Source organism: Cebus imitator, unplaced genomic scaffold (genome assembly GCF_001604975.1).
Source record: "Cebus imitator isolate Cc_AM_T3 unplaced genomic scaffold, Cebus_imitator-1.0 Scaffold307, whole genome shotgun sequence".
Taxonomy (NCBI): Eukaryota; Metazoa; Chordata; class Mammalia; order Primates; family Cebidae; genus Cebus; species Cebus imitator.
Genome location: NW_016107622.1, coordinates 1180737 through 1202337, shown reverse-complemented (window position 1 = coordinate 1202337; position 21601 = coordinate 1180737). Strand labels below are relative to the sequence as shown.

The 21601-nt window shown below is 36.3% G+C and overlaps 1 protein-coding gene across 1 annotated transcript; it reads left to right on the top strand.

The window, feature by feature from the left end:
- Positions 1-1275: 1275 nt before the first annotated feature.
- On the top strand, positions 1276-21059 carry FBXO30 (F-box protein 30). Its single transcript, XM_017503243.2, has 3 exons — positions 1276-1474; positions 9556-11611; positions 15383-21059. The coding sequence occupies exons 2-3, from the start codon at positions 9572-9574 to the stop codon at positions 15584-15586; spliced, it is 2244 nt and encodes a 747-aa protein (XP_017358732.1). The 5' UTR covers positions 1276-1474; positions 9556-9571; the 3' UTR covers positions 15587-21059.
- The last annotated feature ends 542 nt before the right edge of the window (positions 21060-21601 follow it).

Here is a 21601-nt window from a genome sequence, read left to right as displayed (position 1 = left end):
CATCCTCTCCCACTGGGCAATCCTGCTTGCTTCCTCATCCTGACTATGTAGCTCTCTGGACAGCGGCTCTCAAGTTCTGAACCGAGGACAATGGCCTGTCTGCAGCCAAACCGGGCAAAATAAGGGAAACAGATATTTCAAAAAGCTAATCATTTAAGAAATCAACCTTTACTCTGTAATTAATCTAAATTCCTTAGCTTTTGTTTTGTTTTAATCTATGGATAATCTTTAAAACCCGCAAGTCCAAGAGTCGTTTCTCTGTAGGATGGCAAGTTCTGTGTAAGCTCTCTTTCCCAAAGCACAAAGGCAGGGGGTAAAGATGCAGCCACAAAAAGGATGACAACACAGTGTCTTCCTGGCTCTGCCCCCATCCCCACTGCCAGGATTACAGCCATCTTCCCTTTGTTGTAATTCTCTCGCGATAGGGGTGGGCAGGAGTCCCCGACAGAGGGATGGGGGCGGGTGAGCGGCTCCCACCACCCAGAGCTCTGAATCACTGTCCCTCGGCCGGAGACCAAGGCTTGGTGTTGGCTGCCGGGGCGTGGACATCCAATCCTGATACAGCCCTGTGGGATTTCTTTAATCCTTAGTCATACGTACGGCACACCGCAAAAGCGGCTTTAAGCCCCTCCCCAGCTAATTACCTTCGCGTAATGACGCCTCAGCCCCTCACAGAAGCAGACCCTGGTGGGCTGCCCCGTCCCAGCTCCAGAAAGGCTCCGCTACCCGCCGGGATCCAGAGCTGAGCTCCTTCTCGGGGAGCTAAAACCCGACAGGGGATAACGGGCCACAGCACCGTCTTGGCATTAAGTCACGGGCCTGGGGCACGCTGAATTAGCCGGCGGGAAGGCCTGTGGTGGCAATCACCGAGGGTCCAGCGAGGGCTGACCCATTTCCTCCACAAACGAGCTAACGCGAAAGCAGTGCCCTGGAGTCAAGAAATCGGGGCTGCTTCTCCGAGTAGCGGCGAGAACAAGTCATATTACTTGGGCCCGTTACCTCAACTGTAAAATGAGGGGTCTAGGATTCCCTGTAGGAATGCAGGATTCTAAAATCGAACAGTGTTGGTAGCACCGCCCGGGCGGAGCCTCAACGGGCGCCACGGGAATCCAACGGCAGGACTCGCCACTGCAGGGGCTCCCTCCAGACCCTACTCTCCGCCACGTCGCTGCGGGGTCAGAGGGCAGCGTGCGCGTCCCCTCCGGGCCTGCGTGCGCGTCTCCGCCCAACTGCCGGCCGAAGCCGGGCCGGGTGGGCGGGGCGCAGCGGGGCGGGGCGCGCGTGGAGGGTGGCTGCCTCTGGAGTAGGCCGGCAGGAGAGGAGAAAAGGCGGCGGCTCGACTCGGGGATAGGGGCGGAGGAGGTAGTCCGGACGGCTCTGTGGGGCACGGAGCGTCGTCCGGACAGAGCGGAGCCAGCTGGGCACTGCGGCCAGGGCAGCTAGGGCCTGAGCCGCGGTTCGGCCGCGCCGGCCGGTAAGTGTCGGAAGGCCCGCAGTGGAGGCCGGCGGCGTCCGCGCTGCGGCGGGAATGGAGGCGGTGGCCGGCCAGTGTGAGGCCCGCCACCGGGACCGAGGCGCCGGCGCTGGCGGCCGTGGGGTCGGCGGGCCCGGCCTGGAGCGGAGGAAAGGCGGCAGACCCCTGTCAGTTTGCGTCCCGGGTCGGCAGTCCGGGTGCGCTGACTGGGCGTCCGCCGCGCTGCTGTCCGCGCGGCCGCCTGCCGGGCTAGCCATGAGGTCAGCAAATGGCGACCCAAGCCCTAGGGCACCGACCTCCGTGTCCCCCCAGTTTGTATGTCTGTGTAAAGGGCCGAAGGAGTTAAACTTAGGGAACCTTAAGCTTCTCGTTCCGTCTGGCTTTTGAAAACTTGGGTTCTTTGGGGACAAACGGGTTAAAGAGACTGGGGAAGCATCGTCCACAGTCTGCACGGGATGAGCAAAGTTGGTAACTTTTCCATTCATGGAAGTGAGAGGATCTTAGCCTATTAAAGGGAAACTTCCTTATTTTGCAGACCTGAGGTTGTGTGTGTCCTGCGCCTTGGAAGTACTTTGCCTGGAAGGGGTTTGTAGAGCGCGTGCTGAATTCAGAGTAATCTGCCAGTATGTTTTTAACGGGTGTATTTGGGAGTATAGAGTCAAACAGGCAGAACAATGTGTGTTTACCGTGGTTCGGACGTACTCCACTTCCCTCTGCCTTTCTCTTGTTTTTCTTTTTGAGCCCTGTCGTAAGTCCCAGATAAAAGTTGCTTGGGAACGAATTGACCTTTTATTCCATGATTACTTCGTTGACTCTGATCCAAGATGGAGTTATTTGTGGGCATTCTGATATAGGTGTAGGTTAATTTAAAACTCTTTTAGTACAAAATCCCAAACTGTAAATTTTAATTTCTGTTTGCTAAGTTTCAATAGTGTTTGTTCTTTAGAGACCTATGTAAATTATATTAACAGGTCTTGCATTTGCTCATAACAAGTTTTTCTAAAGCAGTCAAATTGTTGAAATGGCAAAAGGGAAAGAGTAGCATGAAATAAACCTTTAGGATTTTTCAGAGGGTTAGATTTCAATATGCGGTTTCCGCTGAATCACTCTTCTTCATGCTTAGTCACTGTTTCTCATTACAGTAGTGTAATTGGGGATAACATTGTGTTTTGCTAACTTTTTTATTTCCTAGTTTGTTTTTACCTAGTACTTTAATGCCGTGACATAACTTTTTTGTTTTTTAATTCTGGAAATGGTGGAGTTTCATGAATGCTGTAAGAGAACTGAAGTTTCCAATATAGGCAAACTTTAATGTATTCCAAGTGTACTAGGTATTTAATTTCAATCCAGCATTTCTCCCGGTCTAACATTGGGAGACTTCTTCTAAAAAGTGTCTTTAATATACCATTAAAAAGCAATATTATATAAGTAATGATAACGTGTATACAGAGGTACTTTAAGGTCACCAAAATAGACATTGGTTAATGTTTACTGTTTGATATAACATGTTTCTAAGATGAGAATATTTTAATGGATAAGCCCTTTGCTATTCTGTATGATTTTGGATAAATTTTTTAATTGAGTTGCTAAGACTGCTTATTTGATAAAAGGAATTAGTACATACTATGGAATGTCATTGTATTTATAAAATTTGTTGACATTAAACAATTCAAATGCTATGTAAAATATAAATTCAAATTCAGTGTGATGAAATACATGAGATTGGCCTTAGACAAGTTGCTTCTGTATTTTAAGTAGCTAGATGTTAGATACAGACAGGTACCTCATTTAAAACCCAGTCTGTGAAAATCTTTCATGAAAAAAAAAACAAACTTTTTTTAAAGCATGGGTAATGTTATTACTAGGTAGTTCCTCATATGATTGCATTTAATAAATTAACTCATCAAAATAATTACTCCACATTTTTGTTTATTTAAGTGTGGCTGTTGTGCAAATTGAAGTATCTCTGGTTTCTGAGACATGTTTAGATCCTATTGGACACACTCATAATTGTAAACAATCTTTATAAAGTTCTAGATTGTTTGCGGAATACAGTAATTGCCTCAAGGTCACAAAGTTGAGACTTCTTGGAGGCCCATTTTCCAATGACATGTTACCTGTTTTAATAAACTGAGTTCTGCCATTTGGGTGGATTATTTTTGTCTGAGTATCAACTCAAATAGATTATAGTCCAAGTATTAAGTATTAAAACTATTTCAATTTCCCATGTAATTCTATGATGATTTCATTTGCTTATTTAGTGGATAACATTGAAAGTAGTTAGACTTCACTTTCGAATAAGCTACTCATGACCATGACCATATTTAGAAATGGAAGATATATGTTTTGATTATATTATATCTGGAACAATAAAACTTGAAAAAATTTCTATATAATTAGGTCATTCATTTTATAAATAAAAAGAATGAAAGTTTAATAAAAGAATGTATATATTGTAATCCATTTAGCCATTTGGAACTGAAAGCTAGTTGGGAATTTAAGGATAATGTATTTTTGATCTTGTCTAACCACCACCCCTCACCCCACCTCTTTTTAAACAGTAAGATAAGATGCCTAACTGAGGTATAGATTTATTATTATAAAGCTGAGGGCACCTGATAAACAGATTAGTCAGCAGAGGTGCTATACAAAGATTGAGACTTTACAAAGAATGAGATTTGCATTGCAAGGGTTTATAACTTATTGCTAAATTTATAAATTGTTAAATTTAGTAATGTAATGTTGTTCCATACACTTATACTGAGCATTATCAATGCAAATTATTCTTCAAATTTGAAATTTCATTTGTGGACTTGTAATAATGGTTAATTAATTGAACAAATCTGTCTATAGTTTTATATCAGACTTACATTGGAATAGTATGTAACTGTTATAAGTATATTTCATCTAATACCATAATACTTATAATACTAAGCTGTAGGCTGATAGCACTTCCTATTTTGAACTTCTTTTTCTCATTCTCTACCCTATTCAGGTACCTTTGTGCAAACCTTAACCCCTGCCTTTCTTTTTAAACCCACTGCTTCTATATTCTTTTTTTTCCTGGTAATTGGTCTTTAGGGTTGATTAGGGAATTAAAATATTTGATAAATATAAGGTAAATGTTTCCTCCTGATTCTTCTATTATTATTATTAAAGATTTTAAAACAATGGAAGGTTGAAACTAATTTTCTTTGATTTGCTTTTTTGATAGATGATTTGTCTTACTCCATACATAGTGCCTGGAAAATATTACTTACGTGGTCAACAAATGTTGGGAGTACTATTGACTTTTTATGGCCAGTACAATGAAGTAATTTTGATTCAGTTTGATTGATGCCAGATCTGTAAGGCTGTATTTTTATGTGGAATATATAGTTTTCCATGAAATGAAGAATATCATTTGTTTTGGAATCCATTTCATTATTTTCTTGTATTATAATTCTTTGTGTATGTAACACAAATAAGCCTCTAACTGAGGCACAATTTTGAATGTAGGGAACATAAGGATGAATGAGACAGAGATGATTCTGACCTTCATGGAGCTTATAGTTTTCCAGTGGAAGTAGATAGTAAACAGAATGATGATTTACTTAGTTTCACTAGTATTACCAAGGAAAAATGGAGTGTGTAATGAGTATACACAATATGGGGTCCATACCTTGTCTTTGGGGTATGTGGAAAAGTAACACGCCGAGACTTAGGGTTGAGGCAGCAGGGCATGTGAGGAGGGAAAGGGATGTGTGTGTGTGTATCTGTGTGTCAGAGGTAGAGGCAGACATTAGGAACAGCCCTGAGGCAGCAGGCTGTTTTGAATACATTAGAGGACTCTTAGCATATTTTAAAATCATGCTAATTTACAATTCTTTATATCTACTTATCTCTTTATATATTTTCATGAATTTGAAAAAACAAATAATTTTCTGAGGGCAATATATTTATGCCTTTAATGACAAGATCTCATTTCATTATATGGGAAAAATGCCATATCTTAAAACTATTTTTATGGATTGCTTGTCAGCCACAGAGTATAAGTTGGCAAAGAACTTCTGTTAGAGAAAATTGAAAGCATTTCATGATTTATGAATATTTTCTGGTCCAGTGAAACTTTTCCAGTAATTTAAATTCAAGTGTAAATTAATAGAGATGTTAGTTGTTTTCTACTGTGTCTGCTGTGTCACTGTTCAACCAATAAATAAGGAGTTGATGTTTTTAAACCCATTTTACAGGATTTACAAGCAATTGCAAATTTAAAGGCATGTTTAATTTGATAGTAGTGGTCTTGATTAGGAGGAGGATGAATCTAGGAGAGTTTTAAATTCTGAAGCTGAGGATTCTTTTTCCAGAATACTCTTTTGTTATTGACTACTGTATTTTCTATTTTCTTAATATAGTTATCAGGAAAATGGAATTGAACTTGACTTCTCATTTGTATGGCTATTTTAAGAATTGTTAAATTTAGTAATGTAATGATGTTCCATACACTTACACTGAGCATTATCAATGTAAATTATTCTTCAAATAATTTAAAACATACATTCAAAGCAGAGTAAAATGCTATTATAATTAGAAGGGACCAAAAGACTTTCTTGACCACAGGAGTGATGAAGTGTTGGGATAAACTACCAGCAAAGTTGTGTAATCTCCATTCCTCACATAACATCTTAAGATTGGGTCACCAGTTACAGAGTGCTGCCCTATTTTCTTAAACTTTTATACATAAACATACCTGCTATTGTCCATGGATGTTGATCAGACGTAGAACTAGAGCATAGAGTCCTAGTTCTGCCACTTACTAGGTAGATGACCTTGGGCAAATCACTTACTCTTTCTGAACCTCAGTTTCCTCCAGGTTGTTATAAAGATGTGTAAAGAAGGATAAAATAGGTACATAATTACTGTTCTCTCTTCTTTATTCCTTCTTTCTAAATCTGCTTCAGTAAATAATAAATATTATGAACTTGTTGCTATGGATGCCTTTTTTAAACCTTATTCAAAGGGGATTGGATAGTGTAAAATAGACTATTTGAAGCTTGACTACTTTCCTTCTACCTTTGAAAATTATTGCTGTTTTTGTCTTTAACTAAGACCCTGTTTCAAGCAGTTGCTATTTTAAATGCTTTTGAATTAAGTGATGTTTTTAAGATGTGTTTTGCCTGTTGGTGTCATGTGATGGTGTGTACGGTAACATGAAGTGTCCCTAAAAGTTCTGAGAGCACTGGTTACTTAGTTGAAACTGCTTGTATTTTTAGGTTTCTCCCTTAGTAATAGTCAAGCTTGTAAACGTTATCATGTGACATCAGCTCAGTCTGGTTCTTGCAAAATAAGAAAGCTACAGCTGTTTTCACTATCTAATCACTCAGTAAGATTTGTTGTAATTCTTAATAAAATTTTTCTTTAAATGTCTGGTTTAACATACAAATGTTTGTCATTAATCTTTTACTTCTATATGACTATTTTAGTATGTCTATTTTTATAGTTTTATACTTATCTAAATTTATGAAGAGAAACATTTAAAAGTATTTAACTCATAATTTGTGACATTTAACACAATTTTTAAAAATACAGTTTGATGTTGAATGTGTACCTTGTCATTTCTTTGACATTATTGAACACCATAATATCATCTTGGAACTTTTCTACTGAATCAAGAGAAGCCCTATTGATGATGATTTAGGTACAGTTTTGTTATTCTAGTTTGAGAAAACTTGTGCCTCAACTGAGAAAAAGATAATGGCAGCCAGGTGCAGTGGCTCATTGCCTGTAATCCCAGCATTTTGGGAGGCCAAGGTGGGTGATCATGAGGTCAGGAGATTGAGACCACCTCTGGCTAACGTGGTGAAACCCCCTCTCTACTAAAACTATAAAAAATTCGCCGTCTCTGTAATTTCAGCTACTCAGGAGACTGACTGAGGCAGGAGAATCACTTGAACTCAGGAGGCGGAGGTTGCAGTGAGCTGAGATCATGCCACTGCACTCTAGCCTGGGTGACAGAGCAAGATTCCATCTTTAAAAAAAAAAGATAATAGCAATTGATGAATGAATAATTAGCTACCTGGAGCCAAGAAAAATTTTATGGAAAAATATGTTAGAGATTTAACAATCTCTTATGCACTGAGGTGAAGAAAACAGGATAAGAATCACCTTCCTATCCAGAAAATTACTGCCTAGTATAATGTAATTTAATTTTGGAAAAGTTGAGCTGAGTTGCCAGTGCCATATACAAGTAGAAATATATCATAAGTAATTCATTGTGGAGAGCTAAAATTTGGAAGAGGAATCTGGGCAGGATGTATAGATGGATTTTCAGCATAGGTGTGGTAATTGAAACGTTTTGAGAAGATGAGAGCATCTAGGGAGAATGTACAGAATAAGCAAAAAATGACATGAGCCCTGAAGAAATGCAATCTTTAAGTAATTATTATTAAGTAATAGCTAAGAAGACTAAGGGTAGGAGGAAGACTGGAGTGACATGAAAAGTAAGAAGATTTAATAGTCCAAAAATAAAGGATTGGTCATTATCACGATATAATGGCCAAGGAAGATAGGGTCTGAAAAAATACGTCCTCCAGATGTAGTATTGCGGTTCTCAGTAGAGCGGTTTTAAAAGGTGTAGTAAAAACAGAACCAGAATAGAGAGTTAATGGATATTTAGGAGATTAGAAGATTTTTGGTTGTTTTTAGTTTTTCTTCAGAAAGTTTGACTGGGTAAGAAAAAAAAAATGGTGGCAAAACGGGGGGGGGGGGCATTATGTTATTATTTCAATTATTATTTTTTGAGATTGAGTTTCACTCTGTCACCCAGGCTGGAATGCAGGGGTGCACAGTCATGGCTTAGTGCAGCCTCAGTCTCTTGGGCTCAATTGAGCTTCCTGCCATAGCCTCCCGAGTAGCTGGGACTATGGGCACATGTCACCATGCCTAATTTTTTAGCTTTTGTTTTGTAGAGACAGTGTCTCGCTATGTTGTCCAGGCTGATTTTGAACTCCTGGCCTCAAGTGATTCTCCTATCTTGGCCTCTCAACGTGCTGGGATTACAGGTTTGAGCCACCGTGACTATTATTTCAGTTTTTAAAGATTACATAATCTTTTAAAGATTTTATTGCTAATAGGAAACACTCCAATAAAGGAGTTGATTATACTAAAAATACATTGAATGAGCACAATTATTATAATTAAATCAATATATTATGCTTATACTTTTACTTTTGATATAAAACTTTTCTTTGTAAAACTTACAATGCAAATTTTCAAGAAAGACCATTAGACATCTGTAATCTGTTCATGTTATTTTATAGAACTATTTCTCTGCTTAAAATTCTCAGTGACTTCCAGTTGTAAAAATGTGAACTCTTTAATTGCTGCACCAAACACAGTGCCTGGTACATAATAGTTAAATAATAAATAGGCATTTAATGAATGAATGTGAACCTCAAAAGTAAGTGATGTGCCCATGCCACAAAGCTTGAGCTAGAACTTTTATTTTCTGGATAAATTTTTTGTATGTTCTAATTAAGACTTGATTTGTTGCAGAATTTATTAAGGCATATATAGGAGGAGGGATCGATCAATAGATGAAATCTTAAATGAATTCATTTAGAAGGAATGAAAAGAAAACTTCTAAAAGTTTTGATTAAGTATATTCATAAAATTCAGATTGTTCTCTTTTAGCAATGTAAGATCTCTGAAATGTGGTATACATCAAAATTAGTTGAGTTGAAATTAGAAAGGTAAAAGTGAAAACACTCTGAAATCTAAAAGTTACAATATACCTTAACTTGTTATTAACATTATATAATGCACAGTATTAGAATTTAAGTAGTATAATTTGACACTTTTGCCCTTTTAGGCATATTGTTACAAAAATATTAGTCTTTATGACATTCTACAGTATTGAATGCTTACATCCTTTCAAGACGTTGATTATATATAAAATTAACTAGTTAAGTATGTTTATTTTATATACATCATCCTAAAATAAATCAAGATATTAGATACATTAGGGATTTAATTATTAAATAATTTTGAAAAATCAACCATTTTTTGGCTAACTCCTTATCTTTTTCCATTTCATTGACCAGAGCTGGACTGGCCATTATGGAGGAGGAGCTGCAGCATTCACATTGTGTGAATTGTGTCAGTAGACGGTGTATGACCAGACCAGAGCCTGGGATTTCCTGTGATTTGATTGGTTGTCCATTGGTTTGTGGTGCCATTTTCCACTCTTGTAAAGCCGATGAGCATCGACTTTTATGTCCATTTGAACGAGTGCCTTGCTTAAATAGTGACTTTGGATGTCCTTTTACCATGGCCCGAAATAAAGTTGCCGAACATCTAGAAATGTGTCCTGCAAGTGTGGTGTGCTGTACTATGGAATGGAACCGATGGCCAGTTAGTTATGCAGACCGAAAATCATATGAAAATCTAAGCAGAGATGTTGATGAAGTGGCACAGTTAGATATGGCCTTGGCTCTTCAAGACCAAAGAATGCTCTTAGAATCTCTCAAAGTAGCCACCATGATGTCAAAAGCAACTGATAAAGTTTCCAAACCTAGAGAACAAATCTCAGTTAAATCAAGTGTCCCAGAAATACCACATACTAATGGTTTGGTGTCTGTTGATGAAGAATCTTATGGTGCACTCTATCAAGCTACTGTAGAAACAACCAGAAGTTTGGCTGCTGCTTTGGATATCCTGAATACTGCTACAAGAGACATTGGCATTTTAAATACAAGTGTCTGTGCTTCCCCAGATGAAATGAGTAAAGAGCAAAATGCAAGAGAAAGCTTACAGTATCAAAACTTGAAAGACCAAGATCATCTTTATGAGGAGGAGATAGGAGCAGTAGGTGGAATTGACCACAATGACACAAGTCAGAATGCCCAGTCTGAACAAAATGGTTCCAGTGATTTATTATGTGACCTGAATACAAGTTCTTGTGACACTTCTGCTCTTTGTAATGGCTTTCCTTTGAAAAATATATGTGCACAGGTCATAGACCAGAATCATAATTTACATGGTGATTCAAAACAAAGTAACTTAACAAATGGAGCCTGTGTGGCATCAGATGGCACTTCAAAACCTTCCAGCTCACTTGTGGCAGCAGCACAACTTAGGGAAGTAATACCATCCAATGCTTTGCTTAATGGCACAGTTCAGCATATCCTTATACCCGATGATGAGGATGAAGGTGAATTGTGTTGGAAAAACGTAGACTTAGGGGACTTGAAGAATATGGATGTCTTATCTTTCAGTTCTGCTCCTTCATTCAATTTTCTTTCTAATTCATGTTGGTCTAAACCAAAGGAAGATAAAGCAGTAGATACATCAGATTTGGAAGTTGCAGAAGATCCCATGGGCCTCCAAGGAATAGATCTGATCACAGCAGCATTGCTATTTTGTCTAGGAGATTCTCCAGGAGGGAGGGGTATATCTGATAGCCGCATGGTTGATGTTTATCACATTGACTTTGGGACTCAGACTTTTTCACTTCCATCTGCAATATTAGCTACAAATACAATGGTTGGGGAAATAGCTTCAGCTTCAGCTTGTGATCATGCCAATCCACAGCTTTCAAATCCAAGTCCATTTCAGACACTTGGGCTGGATTTAGTATTGGAATGTGTCGCTAGATACCAACCCAAGCAGCGTTCAATGTTTACCTTTGTGTGTGGACAGTTATTTAGAAGGAAAGAATTTTCTTCCCATTTTAAGAATGTGCATGGTGACATTCATGCTGGACTCAATGGCTGGATGGAACAGAGGTGCCCTTTAGCATACTATGGTTGTACCTATTCTCAGCGTAGATTTTGTCCATCAATACAAGGAGCGAAGATTATCCATGACCGCCATTTGAGGTCATTTGGAGTTCAGCCATGTGTATCTACAGTATTAGTAGAGCCTGCTAGAAACTGTGTATTGGGATTACATAGTGACCATCTAAGTAGTCTTCCTTTTGAGGTCCTGCAGCATATTGCAGGCTTTCTTGATGGCTTCAGTTTATGCCAGCTCTCATGTGTATCCAAGTTAATGAGGGATGTGTGTGGCAGCCTGCTACAGTCTCGTGGCATGGTCATACTGCAGTGGGGGAAAAGGAAGTATCCAGAAGGAAATTCATCATGGCAGATAAAAGAAAAGGTTAGTTTAATCTTTATCAACCTCTTATTTGACATAAAGAGACCTTTAATAATGCTGCTGAATTAATACAATTAATATCTTGTTGAGAAATTCACCATTCCCTAAAACTTACTAAATCAATATGATGACAGACTTTGTTTTAATGGTAATGAATCATGAACTAGGATAATTAGAATTGTTTTCCATATTTATAGCTTTACTACTGATTTCCTAGAACTAGTTCATAATCTAATATGGCAGAGACCACTTACGTTTCTCGACGTTTCTATAGCAACTCTTTGTTTGGGTCCATGTTATCATCTTCTAATTTGGACTCCACCTGAAACATTTTCGCCATAAGATAACAGAGGAAGCAAGGAGAGGGTTTTCTTCCCTCTTGTGATAGTCTCTCCATTCTATGGCAATTTTGTTCCTAGGATTTGGTTGTTTCAGGTATAATCTAAATAGTAAGAGGTGAGAAAAGTTATAACTACTACTATGGTCATATATTAAAGTGAGCAGAGAAGTATATGGAGAATAAGAAACATAAACGGATAAATGAGGAAATATGTTAGGCCAGTCTGAGAAAAGAGGAGGGCAGTAGAATTTGATATTGTGGGTGAGGACTCGGTTTAGTAGAGTCCAAAGGAGTGATGTATTCTGCATGGGAAACTTGAGCTAGAGATTTAGGCAGACCTAAGCAAACCCAGGCTACACCATTTTCCTTCTGTGATAGCCTACTTTTGCTCAGCTTCTATTTGGCACTTCTCAGTAGGAACTGGAAGGTATTACAGATATCTTTGATTGAAGGTTTTTTTTTTTTAAACTTTTAGAACACTTATATGAAACTTTTACATTTTATAAAGTGGAAACATTTGTGATAAACTTTACATTTAGTTGCACAGCATTCAAACTCTGGTTACTTTATTCATAGCACCTTTAGGTTTTCTTTCATCCATTGCACTAATTTTTCAGAATTCTACATCTACTTGGTTTTCCTGAGGCTTTGACCAATAAATGATCACACAAATTGTTTTATGATTTTTTTTTCCAAAAGGAAATTTCTGGTGGCAGAAAGTTTCTACTGCTTGTGTTTGTGTGTATTTTTGTTTTTCATATGATTTCATATCTTTTCTTCCCTTTGCGACGGAACAGTCTTAGTATGGCCTCTGTTTATCTTTGCCTACTATTATTGACATATGGAGTGAAATTTTTTGGGGGGTGGGGATTCTATAATCATTGCTGCAGAAAATCTCACCTATTCTTCAAATGTAACTCACCATCATATGTACACATTACTCACACATCTGTATCCTGGCCATTTGTTTCACTGAACTCCCAACCAGTATATACATGCGTCTACTGGACATTTTCACTTGATTACCCTACAGCTTCCTCAAACCCAACAAATCCAACCTACTCCACTCTTCCCCCTCTTAGTATGAGAAAGTGGCACCATCATCACCAAGTTTTCTAAACTAGGAATTTAGAAGTTAAGCTGACTGCTTTTTCTCCTCCCTTTATTTTTTTTTCAGATAATCACGAAGTCCTGTTTCATTTTCTTTTTTTCATACCTCTCAGGTTTGCTTCTCTGTTTTCACTGGCATTTCCCAAGTTCAGTCCCAACTTTAGTTGTCTCCTGGACTACAACAGCAGCTTCCTCCTAACTGGATTCCTACTTCCAGTTGGGCCCCTCTCCAATATATTCTCTACACAAGAGCTAATGTGATGTGTATTTTCTTAAATACAATTCTTACACTGTCACCGCAGTGCTTAAAAACTTCTTTAATATTTGTTCATCACCCATAGAGCCCAGCTCCTTAATAAAACATATTAAGACTTTTCATAATCTCATCTTTATCTTTTCACTTTCCTCCTGTCATTTTATACTGTAACCACATTGATTTACTTACAGTTCCCAGATGTTTTTTCTTAGGTTAAGTCCTTCAAATATGCTGTCCCTAATTCTCACACTTGAACACCTGGAATATGCTACTCAGTGTGCATTCGTATTTTACTTATATTAACTTATATAATCCACTGTCCCCATTTTACAGACAAAGAAACAGAGGTTAAGTATTCTGGCCAGCTAATTGACTTAGGAAACCAGTTTCTTGATCTTGTGATCTTCATCTTCTTGCTATGTCCTGCTTACTCTCAGGCTTTACTTCCTGATGACAGCTTCTTGGGACCCCCACCCTGAAGCCTTCTGAGAGTTGCACTGCTCTGTGTTCCTGTGGTGCTCCATTATATACCTCTGCTAAAGCACTCACTGTGCTGTTTTGAAATTGATTGATGAATTGTCAGTTTCAGTCTCTAGACTGCAAATTCCTTGAGAAGTGGGATTCTTGGGAAACCAAAATACTTCCTTGCATAGCACCTACTATGTCATAGGCACTAAGTAAATACTTGATGTATACTTGAATGAAAGATGGATCCATTACTAAGAAACCTTGTCATAAGCAGGTGGGAGTCATATGTTTTCTTTTGCCTGCTTTTCCTGAATTTGTTTCACCAGACTCTCAGTTGTATGGAAGTAGAGAGGCTGCCTGTCAACATTGAATCTTTCAGCTATTTCATCTGCCAAAGCTTAAAGAAAATTCCTAATTCCTTTTGTAGCTTTGGAATTAGGAGTTTTCTTGGGGAATGGTAAGGGAGGCTATTGACATCTATACTATCACTAGACCTTCACTGACTCCTGGGAAATTACTCCATAAAGGATAATGGATCATAACCCTAAGGAGTATAGGGACTACCTGTGCTGAACAATGGGGATTTTCTATAGCTAGTTGAAAAATAATTGTGTTTCCACAAAATTCAAAGACATCTAGCCACCCCAAGAAGACATTACCGTGCTTTCCTGAGAAGTAATAAATGCTAAGGGTTTTTCTCAAATCTGCCACTTTCTAAAGCAGGGATGTCCAATCTGTTGGCTTCTCTGGGCCACAATGGTAGAAGAATTGTCCTGGGCCACACATAAAATAATGATAGCTGATGAGCTAAAAAAAATAAAAATAAAAAATAAAAATGATAAAAAATCTCATAATGTTTTGACGGTATTTCATGGCCTGGAGCTGTTGAGTGAACAAAAGGGCTACTTTAGCCTGTATTTTTAGCTACAGACATGAATAGGGATGGCAGGTGAGTATTTTGCCTAGAAGCATGCTTTACAATGATACGGACTAAAATAGGATCCATTTTACAAATATTATTTTTATATAAATTTTCAGAACCATTTTGAATAAATTGAAGTACCTGTGTTCTTGAATCTTACTATGTACCTTTAGTACTTGTGAACAGCAGAAAAATAAGCTTACCGGTATTTTTAGTACATATAGTGTAAATAGGAATGGGAAAGAAAAACCTGGAGACAAAATTTAATAACACTTGTATTGTCAGTATCTCCAGAGTTCTAGATAGCCAGTTGGAGAGTATGAAGGAATAGTGTGCAGCATATAATACTTTAGGAAATGGCTCTGAATTTGTGCAGTTTTGATTTTATAAAAATCATTTAGCAAGCCAGATTGGTGTAATTTTTAATACTGAGTTTTGGTTTTTTGTTACAGTTTTTAAGTTTATTGAAGTCATAATGTCATAGAAGTGATTTACCTTATAATTTTTTGACAGACGTATTTGCATTCAAAAGGATTTGCCAATTTTTATTTTATAGCTACTTGAAATTTTATATTGGATGCTTCTATAACAGTAGAAATGTATGCAGTAGGAGCAAAAAGTGTTTTTTAATTCTCTAAAAATTGACTTGTTTAAATCTAAAGTAGAATTTTCTTGTAGGTATGGCGATTTAGTACTGCATTTTGTTCTGTTAATGAATGGAAATTTGCTGACATCCTAAGCATGGCTGACCACCTGAAGAAATGCAGTTATAATGTTGTCGAGAAACGGGAGGAAGCAATCCCATTGCCATGTATGTGTGTGACACGAGAACTCACTAAAGAAGGACGTTCACTACGCTCAGTTTTAAAACCTGTACTTTAAGGGTTGTAATTTTACTTGCACATACGTGCAAGCATCTAGTATAATTTCTTTGTAATATGTGAAACCTTATTAATGTATTAAATATTACAACTAGCTAAATTTATTGTCACTGTATATAATGTTTTGGAGTAACATCTATTTTTATAAAGTACTGTTTAGTTGGAAAAAGTTGCCTTAATGTTTGAAATGTGTGAAATTTTGGAACTTGCTGGACAGGGTGATTTAATTATTAGCTACATAATTTTAAGAATTAGTATTTTCAATGGTGTGCATATTTTGGTTCTTAAATTTTTGCATCTTAAACTAACAAAATCCTGACCAATTTATTCCTTGTTTTCTGTGGGTTGCAACCCATGCAGTCAGAAAGCAAAACTTTGATTCAGATTTTTTACAGCACAAGTTTTTCATATAAAAACATTCTCAATTTCTTAAGCACTGCCATAAGATCATTATAATGTTTTTGTCTTTTAGTGCTTCCCTTATACAGTTGTTAATGCTCAGATGATCTCTCATATGTACTTACATATGTAAAATCATAACTAAAGTTTGGTAATGCAGTTTATCACGTTTTAAAAATAATCCACAAAGATGTTTTCATCTCATGTACTGAGAGCTCAACACAGAGAGTGACCACGTGCAGCTTTCTTTTTTGTTAGATGCCACATCCAAAGACTCACCGCAGTGTGTTACATGACAGGTCAAAGCAAAAACAAGCAAACAAAAAGCAAGCCTGTGAATTTACTGTAATCTGAAACTGTTCATGATATTACATATTTGCTAGGTATTTATTGTTTTAAAAGAAAATATACCTCATTTTAAGTTTGAATTGGGCATATTGTATAAATTTTAAATGTTCAGAATGCAAAGGGCTTAACTTAAATTTTTGCCTTTTATGTTTATAAACATTACAACTATGTTGTTTTAAGACCTTAGAAACATGAAATTTGTTAATCTTTGTAAAATGACAATCATGTAGAAACCTGTCTTGGTTGACAATCTCTTTGAAACATTTCCAAATTAATTTCCCATAGACTTCACCACCAAGAGAGTAAGAATTGCATATTTGAATAATAATCAAGGTATAATGGAAAAATACCCCTGTTTTTGAAATAGTTTATTATGGTTTTCAAATTGATTTATACCATTATTAACTTGATGTGGTCTGTTTAAAAAAATGAATATATCAGTATTTAGAAATAAATTGCAAAGGTGGGGATATACACTTAAATAATTTGTCTTAAGTAAATTCTAGCATTTGGTAGTCTGAAATGGTGACAGATTACTTGTTAAAATTGTGAAAACTCTGTTGTGTTCTCTCCTCCTACATTTGTCCCTGAGAGTGCTCTATGAGTACTAGCTTCTTGACACCCATATATAGCAATCAGGCAGAGGCGTTCCTTGGGCATTACAGAGTTCTGAAGCTTAAGGTTTTTTTGGTTGGATCAAGTCCTTAGTACAGTTGAAGTATACAGCATTAAAGACTAATCAATTGTCTTGCCTCACCTGTCATTTTAAATAGTAGAATACTTATTTCTCACTGCTTATAATTTCTTTTTCAACTGTGAGATTGAATAGTCTCTATTTCTGTGGGAAAAAAACAGAAAAAAGATATTAAATACTATAAAATATAACTCTGCCTTTTAAAGTTTTGCTGAAGAATGTGTGGTTAGGATAGCACAAGCATTTTCTGTTTTGTTGTTACGCTTTTTAAAATTCATTGTTTTTAAATTTAGACTTCTTATTTCCACACTGGATTATGAGATATTTAACAATTTTTCCACCTTATATTTCTTTTACACATTTTGCTGTTCTCTCTTTTTTTGTTGTTGTTATGCCACCATACCATTTTGTTAAAATGTTTTCTTTGTGAAACATTTGTTCAAGTTCTAATAAAATTAATATTTTCCCTTTACATGGCTCAATAACTTAAAAACTTTCGTTTAAATAAAATTTTAATACTTGTTTGACAAATTCCAACACAATCATATTGTTTCTGTAATGTGGATTTTCTGCATGTTGTGGTAATTATTGATTATCATCATTGCTCACCCATGTTTTACTAGTGAACCTTAATTTTTTAAAAGACGAGAAACTCATTCGTTAGCTTTCTCTGATCCTTCAGTGTGTCAAAAGTAATACCACCTAGGTGCACTGAAAGGTGGAAGAGTTTCTAGCATGGTTATATCTCTAAAAATTGTAATGGAAACCATCTGTTTAGCCTCTTAAGCATGAAAAGGTTTGTATGTTGCCATAATAGATTGTACCTTGAGAAGTCCTTGTTGATTCCTTAGTCTTTGCTAAACAGCAAGGTAAAAGGCAAACATCGGGATGGAGGGAAATACTTGAATTCACTTTTATCCTTTGCCTCCTTCCCCAATACTGCCTGTTAACTTAATCTTTCTCCCTCTCTCTCTCCCTCCCCCTTTCCTTTCATCTCCCTCTCTCACTCTTTTTCACTAGATTTTGAGACTCACAGATCACTTACAGAAGTGGTTCCAAAAGTTGTCCTTGAACCAGTAGGAACAGCAACACCTGGGAATTTGTTAGAAATGCAGATTATTAGGCGTCTCTCCAGACTTAGTGAATCAGAAGCTCTGGGGTAGAACCCAGCATTCTCTTTTAACAAGATCTCCAGGTGATTCTAATGCACAGTAAAGTATTAAAACTTAGCAGGAAGCCTAGGTCATGCTAGCTACCCTCTGGTGTATTACTGGAGTGGATATATGTATGTACGTGTGTGTGTGTATAATATATGTGCAATCCAAAATTAAGAATAATGGTAATATGTTAATAGTTAAACTATATATGTTGTCTCAATTTTACAGCCATATGACAAAATACATTGGGTGCTGTAGTTGTTGGACTTGTATTCTTTAAATTAGTATTCACTAGTATTTAAAAATTTACCAGTATTTTACCAGTGTTTCTTCTGTTCAAGGTAAATTGCAGTGCAAATTTTAGTTCATTAGCAGTAATATTTAGCCTAGTCATCTCATTCTCTTGTTTAGTGGTTGCAGAGTTATGAACATATATAAATTTTAGGATAATCAAAGAGAAGTAGACAAATATTCGATTAAATCCTACAAAAATGTTTTTAGGGATATTTTCAACCCATTCAGTAGGATGTTTAATTAAAGATTGGATCTCTTGTTTATGGATAGTATAGAATCTTTTTTTATCTTTAATCCTGTGCTGCCTATCTCATCAGTGTTGTGCTATTAATATCTGTCCTTTAACGTTGAATGTTGGGATCTTAGTAATCTTGAATATAGTAAGATTTTCAGCAAAACTTCCGTATCCTTTGAAGGTATGGTAGTTTATATTATTGATAATGGTTTTACCTGTGGAGATTTGACTAGTTTTAGGTGTTTGGAAGCAAAACAGACTATCTTCATGTTTTGCATCCCAACCTAAAAAGACGTGGAGTTTTGTTTATTTTAAATTTTCCTAAGGAAAAAGTATTCAAATATTTTAAAATGTGTTTGTTTCATGCATGACATGCCACGTTGAAAGTGATGTGATTGGAGTTTATACAGAATTGATTGTTTAGAAGTGCAGTAGAAAGGAAGCAAGTGGCCCTAATTCTCTGAACAAAGACTTGATGGAAAGAAGTTTTCTAGGTGTTTGGTTATCTAAATGTTAATGTAAGTAGTTTTACTTAAGGTGCTCATAAGGCCTAGGAAGCAGAGAATATTAGTTATACCTTTGTCAACTCATCAGTGACTTGTTTCATGGTATTTAAGATAATTTAATAATAGGGTTTGACAGGATTCATCTGATTTCCAAAAAAGCAGTTTGAATTCAGGAAAGATCAACTGTAATGAAGTCCTTTCTAAATAAGGGAAGAGGAAAGATGGTTTGCTTTTGAAGTCATCTTTTACATAATTATTTCCTTTTATTTAAAAGATTAAAGTGAGGTCAAGAGATAAAACCTTTCAAATTTCAATTTTTATGGATGAGAAAACAGGTACTTAAGTTTAGGCAGTGACTAGTGTACTGGGATATTTGAGAGAGAACTGTGTCCTTACATGGATCACTTTTTTACTTTACGAATGCAGGAAGGAAAGGGATGTTTAGATGTAAGGAAATTTGGAAAATATTACCTAGAATGTTTGATTTCTACTACTTTGGAAAGCATTTTGGAGCAATACCAAAAGGAAACAAACTAACCAAGTGTGTGGTATGTTTCTCTGAAAATCTTGGCAAAACTAGGGCCTCTTGCTAAATTTTACAAGTAGGTTATTGCATCTGTGATTAAACTTTTTTCATAAATTGCTTATACATATATTTATTTGACATATATAATCTTCATAATTGGCCAATACACCTTGAAACGTATTAATGGCAGTACATCTTGAGTTGCTTTGTTACCTTAACGCATTTCAAAACTGAAATTTTGTATTCAGATTGTTTCATATTTCAATGTATTATGAAAAGAGGGACGTTTCATTAATAAACTACAAAGAAATGGGTTATAAGGAAGATTCATGTACATGCTCTATAGAAATATAGTAAAAATTCATTTGATGTAAATTCCTTTTTTAAAAATAATTCTCAGTCTTTTTGATATGCTGGACTGAAGCTTCTGTCCTTTACTATGAAGAAAACATTTCTGAAGCGAACTGACAATGCAAATACTGGGTAAAAATTTAAGCATCTACAAAATTATTAATCCATTTGCATGCAAATATTAGGAAATGATTTTTTAATACGTAGCTAGTTCTTGTGGTGGTTAATAGTTCGTGTGTTTGAAAGTAATAAAACTGCATTTGTGTTGAACTCTTAAGACAAATTAATCAGGTCAATTGCTCTGAACAAAGGCAGATTCATCCGATTTAATTTCTACCTTTTCTATTTAAATTTTTAGAAAATTTGGTTCTCAGATGTGAGGCCAATAGGTTGATATATTTGTTTATTTGACAGAGGAACTGACTAGAGTTCGCTTTCTAATACCCCTTCCAGTCAAACAGTAACATCGTTATATTAATATTCAGTAGTAGTTATAAATTTTAATGACATGAGAATAGTAATAATTTTTTAATAAATCGAAAGACTGAAGTTGAAAAAAAAGGGTCCTGCCCTCTGCTGTCATAGAATTTTTTTTTTTTTCTGTTGAAATCCTCTTCCATATTGCCATTATTACTCCTTTATCCCATGACTTCAGTTTTCTGGTGAGGTAACCCTGAATGTAGTCATTTTGGTCAGTAGTTTTAGATTTAAGTAAGTGATCACACTTGTTTTAAAGTCTCTTTCAGCTCACCCATGAAGAAACAATATTTTTTTTCATTTTTTTCTTTGAATATTGGCAAGTATTACTGAATCTAACTGAAGTATCAGCATTCAGGTTTAACCATGCTATTTGATTGAAAGAAATCAAACCATGGAAGTAATGATGGGCACTGTATCTGCTCAAGAGTAAAATTAGCCAATGAATAATTATGTCAACTGGATGTCTTTAATCAGTTGTAACTTTTTTTTAAAAATCTGTATTTCTAATAAAACATAGAGCAGTATTGACTCCTTACAACATTCCAATAGCTTTGTCATGACAGCTGTGACATGATATAAGTTGCTCTGAATGGCTAATAATTCAATGGACATGAATTCTAAAGATTTTTATTTGCACTTAAAATGTTAAAGTAGTGTTCATTTGATCAACATTTCAAAACCAGTCAGTATTGGAAACTTTAACTGCATTCTGAAAGATCATTGTACTGATTCACTTACTTAAGATGTAATTTGGCTTCCAATTTAGCTTTTCTCATGATTTACATAAATAGTTGTTGCTATCTTAAATGCAGAAAGATGGTATTCTTTGGGGAGACAAAAAAACCTAAATGAATGAAGCTAGACACAAAAGGGCTACATACTATATGATTTCATTTATATGAAATATTCAGAATAGGTAAATTCATAGAGACAAATCAGATTCATGGTTGCTGGGGGGGGTGAGTGCTTCATGGGTATGGGGTTTTCTTTTGGACTGATGAAAATATTGTAGAACAAGATAGTGGG